This window comes from Labrus mixtus, chromosome 11 (genome assembly GCF_963584025.1).
Source record: "Labrus mixtus chromosome 11, fLabMix1.1, whole genome shotgun sequence".
Lineage (NCBI taxonomy): Eukaryota > Metazoa > Chordata > Actinopteri > Labriformes > Labridae > Labrus > Labrus mixtus.
The window spans coordinates 6,141,072-6,153,549 of NC_083622.1; the positions used below are offsets into that span (position 1 = coordinate 6,141,072).

Genomic DNA, 12,478 nt, shown 5'->3' on the forward strand with positions numbered 1-12,478 from the left:
ATTTGCCTCTGTTGATTAATATTTCTGGCATTGCAAAAGAACATTCCTCTACCCGGCAGTGTTGACAAACCTGTGACGTATTTATATATAATTATAATGCCTAATAAGCGTCATATTTGCTCAGTCGCTTTTGAAACAATTAAATATGTCACACGGAGCAACCACTTGAAACAGACCGTATGGTTTGATCCAAGCGTCAACACTCTGGTGTTAAAAAATTAAGCAAATGTGGACGTATAAAATCCTGCAGTTCATTGAGTGTCCACTTGAGGCTGGCTGCAAAAGCACCGGAGGTCACATACACACCCCTTTTAAAAAGCCCATTTTTGTATTTTGTATTCATCACATCAGTAATGCTAACTGGATAATATTACTTTCTCAAGCTAACAATCTTTCAAATTAATGTCACTTTAAAAAAAAGTCAATGTTAAGGTACAAATAAACAACAGATATTTCAAACTCTGTCAATATATCCAGAACATGCAGGTTCAGCTTTCACATCAAAAACCCGAAGCTCCCACTACATATGACACAGCTTCAATGTAAGATGAATTGAAGGAAATTTTAACAAAAGGAGTTCAAGCTTAATACTGTCATGTAATTATTTTTCATGTTCTTCACATTACATGAATCAAATTTAAGCAATTCAGAAAGCTTTATTTAAAAAGCAGGTTATATGTATGTTAACATATTGTAAAGAGGATAGCCCTAAGTGGTGTTATTTATGCCCCTCTACTTATATTTTAGAGAAGCTCAGCCCCCTCTCTCCCATGGCTCTGTGCTGGTTGATTTTCTTTTTTTTTTTAAACCTCTCTGTTGGATTTTTTTCTGGCAAAGTTTTATCTTTAATCCATAGGTTTTATTATGGGTTTAACATGTAGCTGGTAACAGTCTCAATATTCATAGAATACTTTTTTTATATTCATATTGTGATTATTCTTAAAACACACTGATAATCCTATTTAGTTAGTTTGCAGTGTTGTCGGGTGTTTTCTACATTTTTTTTTTATGATGACATTTTAACCAAAGACTTGATGTAAAAAATGTTTTACATGCACAGTCACACAAATGTAATATTTATACACACAGGTGTGTAAAGTCCAGTGGGAGGGAGCTTTTCACCTGCATTATTTGTCCATCGTATTTGTTGCTTCAGTTTGAAAATAATCTAAATTGTGAATCAATTCCTAACCGGACCTTTAAGTTGCCTCATTTCAATAAGCACAGCCAGCCGGTTGTCTGTTTTTTTTAATGTATGCATCTTTCCATACAAGAAGACACAGACCCATTTCATTGTGAAAAAAAATAACATTTATTAGCATGTATAACTCTATTCTCTTGCAGAACTGTAAACAAGGCTCAGAAAAATAATAAAAAGAAATAATATATCAGAAGGAAATAGATGAAAAAAGACATCAGACATCAGACTTTTCTTCCCAAACATCCATCACGTCATACACAAAATGATATTCAAACTACATTTTAAACCAGGGTGCAGAACTAAAGATCTAAAAATCATGTCTACTAGGTAATCTCTTTCTAGGCTAGAATGTATATAATGCACTCAAGTACAAAATGTATTGTTCACATGATATCAGGCCCAGTAAAGGGTTTAAAATGAAACTTTGAAACACCTTGTTTTTTTAAGTAACTCATTGTATGAACTTTAAGGCACAGTCATTTCTTTGAACAGTAAGGCACAAGTAGTTGCTCAAGGTGGCATAGTATCAGTACTTAAGAGCATCCATGTCCCACTCCTTGTCATAAGTAATCTTTCCATATTCATCTTCCTTTTTGTTGTTTTTTTCCCTCCCAGTGCTCACCAAAACAAATCGTATTCATACTTTGGTCTGAAAACAAAAAAAAAAGACATAAGGAATATGAGTTTGAATCAGTTTTACACTGTTCCCTCTGTTATCCAGTTTTCCCTTCAATTCAGTAAATGTTTGAAGAAAGGCTGCAATTCAAATTTGGAGTAAAAACAAACAGACTTGTGAGTTTTTATCAGAATTTATCATGTACACAACTTTTAAATACAACCATGGAAAATGTCGTCCTTTGAAAATAATTTTCGTAAACTATAAAAAAAAAAAAAAAAGACGCTGTCATGTGCGTAGCTATGTGTTCATCACCTAGGTTGATGTTTTTGTGCCTTAACGGCGTTTGCGTTCACATTTGTATTTGGCTTGTATTCCACAAAAGCAGCTATTATAAATAGTGAAGAATATATTAAGTATGCATCCTTTATTTAACACTGCTACAGAAGTTCACAGATTTGAATCAAATTAATGTCATGTCAGTGAGTTAATGGCACCTGATTTGAAAAGGCCTGATTATGTGGACGCATGTAAGGTCTCCAAAGACAGTCTTGTATTTCAAATGTAGGAAAATGATAGTTTAACAAGGCAGTGAATCTGTAGAGTTTGAGAAATGACAATTACAATACAGAATACTTGTGTTTGTGTTTTTCTTCCAGTTGCTGGTAGTTTGATCTTTGGTGAGGCTCTTCTCTCTGAAAAAAAGAAAGAATAAGAGTGTCAGTAGACATCTGTTTGTTGTGTTATATATATATACACACACACGCGCACACGCACACACACACACACACACACACACACACACACACACACACACACACACACACACACACACACACACACACACACACATATAAAATAGACAGATTCTGAATATTTAGCTTTGATCGTATATATTTAGCTTCATCCTAAACATTTAGTTAAGATTGAAAATATGTATAATCAAAGCTAAATATTTAGAATGTAAACCAAATATTTGATTTATGATATATGATTTATAAATATTTAGCTTTAAAGTTCTAGATATTTAGCTATTAAGCTGGATCGCTTCATCAAACTTTTAATTTGGTGCTTCCGGTGGGGGGTAGCGTAAATTTGCACATTGGCTAAATATTCAGAAATCTTAGCTAAACGTTAAGAGTCTCAACTAAATATTTAGAAATGTAAAACTAAATGTTTAGAAATTAAAGCTTCATATTGAGTTTAGATTCTCAATATTTAGCTTTGATTATAAATATTTTCAGTCTTAGCTAAATGTTTGCACTGGGTCCACGATGAAACAGTGAATGTATTTCTTCTTCAGTTGAAGTTTGTTTCTTGTATTGTTTCGGTCAGCGTAGGTTTAAGCCATGGTGTCAAACACCTCTTCATTAATCAGGATTGCAGCCACGCTGACTTACTCACAGCACGAGCAGTGCTGAATAATATTACATCTCAAACACAAGATGGCGGGGCGCTGGTGGTACAGTGGTTAGTGCGCGCGCTCCATGTATGGAGGCTGTAGTCCCAGGTTCGAATCCGGCCTGTGGCTTCTTTCCTGCATGTCATTCCCCACTCTCTCTCTCTCTCTCTCTCTCTGATTCCTGACTCTATCCACTGTCCTATCTCTCCAATAAAGGCACAAAAAGCCCCAAAAATAAATCTTTAAAAAAAAAAAAAAAACACAAGATGGCGCCGGAGAATTGATGACGTCAGGTTTCATTCCATATTTTCAGACTTTCATTCAATAAATACAACACATTCATTATATACATAGTTTCATTTCAATAGATATGTATTCAGAGTTTTATTTCATACATTCAAGATTTTAGTAAAGAATTTTATTCCAAATTTTCAGAGTTTGTTTTAAGTTTGTTATAAATAGATTATAATTCTGAAAACAGGATGCCATTTACTTTATATAGACAGATGTAGATAAACATTGTGGCTTGTGGTTGTGAACTTACCAACTTAATCCTCCTTTTTTGATTTTTCTCTCTCTGCGTCCTGCGAGGCCTCAGACACCACTGCACACACAGAAATTGAGAAGACATTAGGTGACATTTTTCTCACCTTGAGCCAGTCCTGTTTGACATCAACAACAAACATAACATAACAAACAAATACATAACTCCAGACAATTCCAGAGAGGAGAAGTGAAGCGCAAACATTCCCTCTTAACCACATATTGTTCTGCTAAACTGGTTGACTAGTGATTCGCCCGGCCTCTAAACATTCACACGTACTGACAGACACATACACCCAATACTGAAAGGTAATTGGTCTGGCATGCACACAGCACAGCTTCAACAGAGAAAGTCTCATAAGAGTTACGCAATATGCCTTCAACAGCAGACACGTGCTGCATGGAGGGGCCTCCCTTCTCTGCCTTAAAGTACTTTATGTTCTCTGAGAGTCAAGATGGGGGGTGCAGGCTACTGCTAACCAAACTCTGTCCTTTAAAGGGGCACTAGTTACTGCACATCTTGTGAGACGATGGAAAGGATGATGATGAAAAATTAACTCACAGATTTTAGAAATACATGTACATATTTCTTCACCGTTAATAACAGTGTATTCATGTGCTCCACAAATCTTAACAGGAGAGCCACTGTACTTTGTGGAATATGGTCTGTTGTGCAAAACGTCGCTGCTTTGTCAGTATCTGTATTAATCACATCAGCTCCAGCACTGAGGAAACACCAACTTGAAGAGACACGTGATCATTTGATGATTTATTTTTTCTAAACTGAACCACATGAAGACAAGTCAAAAACGGTAGGATACCTCACTTATACTTGCCTTATGTAACTCGAAGCCTTAGGGCATGACTGTGTAGTCAACTCCCCATCGGTGACAGTTGCGTGGCTGGACATGTTGCGCTGACAACATGCTCCTACTTACACACTCAAAACAAGCCTTCACTTTCCCCTCTGAGAGCGTGTGCCTGCTTTCTATCTCTCTTACTACATTATCTTTAAATCCCCACAGACCAAACATGTCCTGTATATCCTGTCGGCTTCAAGCAGCACCTTTAAGTTGGCGATCTTGTAAAACTGCTTTGGCAATATTTGTGGCGAGAAGGTTGAACGGCTTGTGTGACTGTTGAAGGCCCCTTTTATTTTTAACCTTGACGAGGAACACAATCGTCTTATCTATGTGCAGAATTCTCAGTTGGTCGTTGTTCAGCATTTGTTTGTTTGTTTATCTGTTGTTGTTGTTGCATGTTTGCTTAGATTCTCCAGCCAGTTTAGCCAGTGGCAACCCCCGCATTGTTTGACCTATCCTGAACCCAAAGACCGTCAGCCCTCGAGTCCCCAGTTTGTAAAGAATTTCTCAAGCATTCCATTTCAAGCAGATATGATGCCTTAATGTGAGTGTTTGCACTGCAGGCATTTTCAGGAAGCAGTTCTTTGCTCGATCAAATAAAGCACTTTGTGGGGCGCTGGTGGCGCAGTGGCCGTTGTCCTCCGAGCGGGTCATTCCCCACTCTCTCTTTCCCTGATTTCCGACCCTATCCGCTATCCTATCTCTACAATAAAAGGCACAAAAATAAAAAAATGAAGCTCTTTGTCATTAACCCTGCAAGACATACAGTACTCTCCTCCAAAATGTCTGACATCTTCAAGGAGAATCCTACTGTTGTCATTCTCCAGCCGACAGTATCGATGAAGGAAATGTGATCACTACACACTGCTCTGTGTCAACTGTGGCATGTAGAACACCAATGAACGTCTGTTATAAACAGCTGGCTCGATTCTGTTTTGCAGTTTTATTTGTGTCGTTATCACCGATGTTAGTATTTATTAAAAGATTGGTTATTATTGAATTGTATCGACAATGCAGAAAACAAACTATAATTACTGACCTAATGGACAATAAATGTAGGAGAGTAATTCACAGTTCATACCTTCAAGTGAGAGCGTGGGAGCAGAAGCTGAAGGTGCAGCAGAGTCTTCTAGGGTGGACACGACCTCGAGAGAAGCTTCCAGGGCTGCACCGACCTCGGGGCAGGGTGTGGTCTCTGCTGTTGGGGCGGTGATGGCAGGGGCCGCAGGCTCAGCTTGGACCTCTGGCGACAGTGGAGGCATCACTGGAATTGTTGCAACGGCAATATTGGTATCTATTACAGAATCTTCAAGCTGTGCAGGTGCCGAGACTTCATTCTCTGTTAAAACTTCATCCGGTGCTACACCTTCACCTGGGGCTGCCGGCTCAACCAGAGCATCACTTTGTACTGGTGCTTCACTTTGTACTGGTGCTTCACTTTGCACTGGTGCATCACTTTGTACTGGTGCATCACTTTGCACTGGTGCTTCACTTTGCACTGGTGCTTCACTTTGTACTGGTGCGTCACTTTGTACTGGTGCATCACTTTGCACTGGTGCTTCACTTTGTACTGGTGCGTCACTTTGCACTGGTGCTTCAGCTTCAGTTGATTCTGCAGATTCACAAAGTGCTGTTGAAGCAGTATCAACAGCAGCATTGTCAGTTGGAGCCTCTGCTTCTACGGGAGCGACCACTTCGACAGGGACCTCACTTACTAAATCTGCTGCCTCTTCTTCTGCCACTGGAGCGTCTGTTGGCTCGGATTTGACAGGTTCGACAGCAGGAGGTTCGACGGCAGGAGGTTCGACGGCAGGAGGTTCGACAGCAGGGGGGTCGATTTCAGCTATCCCAGCAGTCGTCTCCTCAACAACAGCAAGTGGATCTGCCTGTGTATCTACAATAGATTCCACTGAGGAGACCTCCTCAGTAGACTCAACTAAGATTTCCACTTCTGGAGTGGCTTCAGTATCTGCAGTTTCGACGGGTGCAGGTTCTTCCACAACGGGTAGATCCTCAACTACCACTAAAGCAGCCTCAGGTTCGGCGGAGGCCTCAGCCGGAGCTTCGGCCGGAGATGCGGCCTCTGTAGTGGAATCTGCAGCGGCAACAGGCTCTTGCTGAGGCTCAGGTACAGGGAGAAGGTCTACCCCTGAGTTAAGATCCTCCTTAGCCTCCAGGGCTACTAACACAACCTCTGCCTCGTCATCACTACCCGGCTGAAGATCCTCCGGTAAGGTCGTCACGGGCAACTGCATTTGGTCCTCGATGGTTTGCGCTTCTTCTGTGTTGATGGCATTTCTCTCATCTGTCAATATAGAGTTAAAAAAAAAAAGGTGCTTGATTAATACAGTAGCTGTGACAGAGGAGCAAATGTTAAAGTTTAGTTTTTTTTATCATTCTTTCATCTAGCGCCCCTGCATGTTACTAAAAGCAACTACATGACAACACTGTGCAACAATAAAGCCTTCAAGAAACACAAAGTATCAATCTATAAATAAAAAAGGATTAGCCAATACATTCCCACAATCTTTCAACCTTATCATCTTATTAAACACACCTTGTATAACATATATAAACAACATATAAACACACCCTCCCTCTTCTCTAATATCCTGACACCTGCTCTTATATCTGTTGTTGTGATGAAGCCATCTTCAGGTAAATAGCATGCCAGGATATTAAAACTCTATGTCTGGGACTGTGTCTTCATATGTCAAATACAGGCATCACAACCACATATCGGTATCTTTTAAACAATTATCCTCAACGCTGTGTTACTTTTTTGTCTCGCACAATCATTCGTGTGACTTTGTTCAAAAGCGGAAAGCAGAATGGATGGAAAAGATCGGACACTATATGATTGCACTTGTTTGTCAGAGGCGGTAAAGACAGATGAGATTGACGGGTGGAAGGGAATGTGACGGCCTTGCAACCCAAATTAGCGAACACAAAAAAACAAAGTGCTTATGTTGAGCGTAATAATTCTAGTATTGTAAAAAAAAATGTTGCCAAGAGTTTAGAATTATAAAAGCAGAAGTTATTAGACCGGTGTTCATCGAGAATACAAAGCTGTTGTCTGCACAGCAGGACTGGGTTTTAAAGAGTGTGGATGTGTGTGTGTGTGTGTGTGTGTGTGTGTGGGGGGGGGGAGAGACAGAGTCAGCCGCTCCAGACATGGATGACTGGTGTGTCTACATGATTTAGCAGCCAGAAATGACAGAGATCCCAGTCAAAACAGAGCCGTGGCTGGCAAAAAGCACAGAGACGAGAAGGGGGACAGACAGGGATGGGACCAGTAGCAGCTTGGCTTGCATATAACTGGTTTGTTATACAGAATGTGCCACTTTAAGAGAAGCATGTCTGACCAAACAGTACAATAACTGCTTTCTTATTGGGGATGATGTAAGAGGCTGGAAAAGGGACCCGGGCTTCTCCAGGTGACCATGTCCATTGCCTGAGGAGACAATACCCTGTCACACAGAGGGGCTATGCCAGCTTTAACAACTGAGTAACAATTATTTTTGCGTTTACATTTGTTTATTAACCCCTTGAACTATCATCCTTTCTCTTATTCAAATCAAAATATTTATTTGACTATCGCAATCACATGTACAGATGAAATATTTTCAGTTTTATAGAAATAGTCGTCCTTTAATATTTTTATATGGAGATAAAGTGAACACATGCTCTAAATGCAGCTGTGCTTGGTACGACAGCCATGTGCCAGTAAGTTCCATGAATAGACAGCCATTGTGACTATGTTAACTAGGCCTTATGTTGGTCTCTTATACAAGTCACTGTGTAAAGCTAAACCAACCAGGGCAGCTACAGGTAGAGCAAGACCTTGTTGAGATGCTAAATTGTTTTCCGAGCCAGGCCTTGCCGTCTCATTTCAAGGAATTTCAGAGTAGCTTGTAAACAAAAGGAGCCAAGTATCGCCTTTGTTTTGTGTGACTATAAATACCTGGAGCAAATTACAAACCCTCCTCAAAGCTACTGGTATGAACTTTAGCTCTGTGCAAATTTTGGCAGCCGTTGTGTACAAAGCTGCTCGACATCCTTTTGCTTATATAACCTGAAGCAGTGTAAGGTAATCTCACACTATCTACCTTAAACCTCAGCAGATGATCATTCATGAAGTTACCTCACGTCAGGTGTGCAATGCATGAGTGGGCTGGAACTTTTATAAAAAAAACAAGGAATGGGAGTTTTATATTTTATTAAGAAAGAAAAACAAATCTTCAGTATGTTTTTGTGTCTTTGACATTACTGTGCTCATATTTTAAGAATGAAAATCAATTAACTGCAAACCTCTCTAGAAAATATCAATAGATAACCTTGTGTTGTCACAGAAATAAAAACATGTTTTGTTTTTTTATCTATAACTGTCCATGGTTGCTTTGTTCAAATTTAGGGGGAAAGCTGAACAGCCACAATACACACGTCATCAACTAGCTATGAAATCTGTGTTCTGAAGGAATCAGCAGAAATGCAAACTTGATGTGGAGATCGGGGTGAGCCGCTGACTTTTTGGGAAAACTTTGCCATCAAACTTTTTTATGAAAAAAAATGGATAAGATGCACACTACCACCGTGGTTTTGTCTTTTCTCAAGTCAGACTTCAGTAGAGGGACAAACAGGTTTGGTTGCAACTTTCCCCTCATGCTGCAGATATACTGCTTTACACTCCCATCTGGCTTTGACACATGGCAACTGTACGAATGATTTCTTTGACTTGTTTAGTTCAGTCAGTAATGTTCATGAAAACATGCAAACACCAAATCAGCTTTATTGAAAGATGAAGGGATATGAAACTCATCAGATCTCATTTTGTTCAATAATTCATACCAGTCAGTTTACAATGTTTAACAAATCACTGTCCATAAAGCTTAAAATGACTGGTGAATAAATAAACGTCAGGTACTTTTGAGGAAACAGTTACCACTAAATGGTTTTCTCTATGAGGATCTACAGTACAGTGCTGTGCAGAACAGTAGAGTGAGAAAGCACACAGTGTACCGGCCAGACCAGGAGGAGACACACACCACCTTCTGCAAACTTAAACAAATTAAAGTAACTCAGGTGATCTTATATCTTCAGAAATGGTCTGTATCATAATTCAAACAAACATCAAACAAGGATTAATGACACTTTTTGAAAAAAAAAGTTACTTCTGCACGACTGATCTCTACTTACCCAGTGTGTCTCCATTGCTCTCTTCTGGTTTTGTACCTGGCCTTTTCTCTTGGTCAACAGTCTGTGCACTGGATGAGGAGCACCCCATGTTTGGAAAAAACGATTAGCTTGAAAAAAAAACCCAAAAGAAAGGTTGAATGCTATTATAGATACTAAGAGTGTGTCGAAGAGAGACACTGTCTGGCAGTGGGGAAAAAAACAGCTTGAACTCTTAAAAATAGCTGGACACCATTATCTCCCCTTTTCCCCTTGTATGTTTCTGCATGGCCTCCTGCCCTCTCCAGAAAGAATGCTGCAATAATGCCGCAAAGCAGTGCATGCAAAACTGCTGAATGTTTCCGGACTGCTCCTGCTCACAGTCACACTATTCATGGAGGAGGAGGAGGAGGAGGAGGAGGAGGAGGTGGCAAACATGTGCATGGAGTGAAAGCCCTTCCCCCGAAGGAGTGTCCCACTTGGGGAAATCCACCACCTGGTGGCAAAGTCTAGTTTTTCACCTTTCTTTTTCATATGGTTAGCAGACTGAACTTTCAGATCCGTTTTTTTTTTTTGTCTTCTGACCACTTAAAGTGCTTTAGACCACATGTCAGCAACTTATAGTTCATTCATACAATACGTTTAAGAGCCTTGCAAGGCTGTGAGGAAATGTTTGCTGGTCAAATCGGCAAGTATGTCATTCAAGTTTGCCTATGTGGAAATGTATTCAACAACATGTACTTTATGCATTATAGTGTACTGTGCTGTAAAATACAGGATCAATCAATGAAGCCTTACAAAAGGACGGACATACATGTGTTAAATCTCCTTTTCCTCTGTGAAACATCAGCCACTTACTCTACTGAATTATCATTTAACTATAACAGACTTTGAATACATTGCATCTCTGACTTGTTTTCTCCCCCTGCTTTTCATCCTGTGTTTTAAACATCACTAATGATTTAAAGTACACTATATGTACATTTTAGAAACTGTATGTTTGGTCCAGGGTTTCTTTATACCTCAAGAAATGGCTGCCAACCTGTGATTGGATCACCCTGAAGGCCTGGGTTTGACATTAAAATGGCACAACAAATATTGGTGAAAAAAGATGGACCTGCTACTTCAGCGGTATCTCGGCTCTCAAGTTGAATGCAAGTATCTCAGGTTTGTGATCTAACCCCTTTGTTTCCCTGCTTCTCCAGTGCCTCCGTCCAGCAAGTCGAACTTGCTCGACAAGTCTACACGCTCTTGTCACCAGGATTCCTGTGCATTATTTCCAAAGTAATGCATCCATTTAACCTGTCAACCCTCACCTGAGCCTTGTCTTTGTCTTTATTAGTCGTCACAGAACGAACTGGCCAACAATGGACACGGTGGGCCCAGAATCCATTCATCACAACTCACGGAGCTGTGGTGGGAAAACATGAGCAGGTGGTGAGCTCTTGGACTTCCACACAGACTCAAATGAAATGACCCCAAACACTCAATCATGTCACCTCTCAGATGCCAGACTCTAGATATCCAGAGAGTAATCCTGTTGTCTCTCTTGCTTCTGCCACCCCCCCCCCCCCCCCCCCCCCGCCGCCAGATAGCCCTTTGTTCCTCTTCCAGAGCATTATTCATGTGATTTAGGTTCATGTGGTCATTTTCAATGTTCACTAGTTTTTGGCCAGCAGCCCTCTACTTACCCCTCTGATCTGTGGACGATAGCCTGATGACTGCAGGCTCTACCTCCCTCCCCTCTCGTGTTAGAGCTCGTCCTCTGACACGAGTGGGTCTGCATTCTGGGAGTGTAATGAACTCTTTATAGGGTTACACGGCACTATTAGCTCTTTAAGATAAGATGGTGTCTGGCCATTAGGAGCTTTGTAAGTGAAAGGAGACTTTAAATTATAGTCTAGATTTTGTGTGTGATTTGATTGTGATGTGATTCCTGGTTCTGGTTCTACACGAGCTGCAGCATTTTGGACCAGCTGAAGAGTCTTTAGAGATTTACTCTGGCAGCCTGATAAAAGAGAATTACAATAATCCAACCTGGAGGTAACAAATGCATGAACGAGTTTTTCCTGCATGGTTTTGCGACAGGATATTCCTGATCTTAGATATATTACGAAGGTGAAAATAGGCTGTTCTTCATCAAATAGAACTCCCAGATTTCTAACAGTGGGGCTGGATGCCAGGCTGAAACTTACATTTTTATACACTGCATGGTTTATAAAGTAATGTAAAAATAGCAAGAGCAGACGAAGAGAGATCTGCACAGTTAATGTTACATTTTTAGCTGGAAATAGATCGAGCAAGGTTCAAATAGCTCTAAATAAGCATTAATATCTAGAATTAATAAACCCATTTCTTATAGACTATGTGATTCTCAAACGTAAACGTGAAATAGGAAGTGGCTGAATGCTAATGTTTGCGGTACAGCTAACCCGTTGTGTATTCTTATTTCAGCAGCTATCGTCTGTGTACTTTCTCAGCAACAGTTGCTCAGACTTGTGAGTAAATATGACTTACACCTGGAGCACAACAGCAGGACAATTAAACAACATTTGGTCCACCACCCCGAGTGAGACGTCACGGCGACATGGCTGCTGTTGGACTGTGGTCTATAAGCTCACCAGGAAAGCTGATTCTGTCCTGTACATGAAGCTTGAGTCTCTTGGGGAGACTGAGAAAAG

The 12,478-nt window shown here is 40.3% G+C and overlaps 1 protein-coding gene across 4 annotated transcripts; it reads right to left on the reverse strand.

Moving 5' to 3' along the window:
- Positions 1-1,288: 1,288 nt before the first annotated feature.
- LOC132983437 (calphotin-like) lies at positions 1,289-10,192 on the reverse strand. 4 transcript variants are annotated; one of them, XM_061049733.1, is made up of 5 exons: positions 9,822-10,192; positions 6,082-6,930; positions 5,707-6,033; positions 3,764-3,823; positions 1,289-2,512 (listed from the first exon to the last, which is right to left on the reverse strand). In XM_061049733.1, the coding sequence occupies exons 1-4, from the start codon at positions 9,907-9,909 to the stop codon at positions 3,768-3,770; spliced, it is 1,320 nt and encodes a 439-aa protein (XP_060905716.1). In that variant the 5' UTR covers positions 9,910-10,192; the 3' UTR covers positions 1,289-2,512; positions 3,764-3,767. The 4 variants fall into 4 exon arrangements, with proteins under 4 accessions (XP_060905716.1, XP_060905715.1, XP_060905717.1 ...); XM_061049732.1 differs by having other exon boundaries at positions 6,064-6,930; XM_061049734.1 differs by having other exon boundaries at positions 6,154-6,930; positions 9,822-10,191.
- Between the last annotated feature and the right edge of the window lie 2,286 nt (positions 10,193-12,478).

Excerpts from the sequence above, each read along its gene's own strand:
- LOC132983437 (XM_061049730.1), bottom strand. The coding sequence starts at position 9,909 with ATGGGGTGCTCCTCATCCAGTGCACAGACTGTTGACCAAGAGAAAAGG. Across the intron at positions 6,931-9,821 it reads GAGCAATGGAGACACACTGG|ATGAGAGAAATGCCATCAAC; the intron begins GTAAGTAGAGAT and ends CTATATTGACAG. Across the intron at positions 3,824-5,706 it reads TCCCACGCTCTCACTTGAAG|TGGTGTCTGAGGCCTCGCAG; the intron begins GTATGAACTGTG and ends CTGTGTGTGCAG.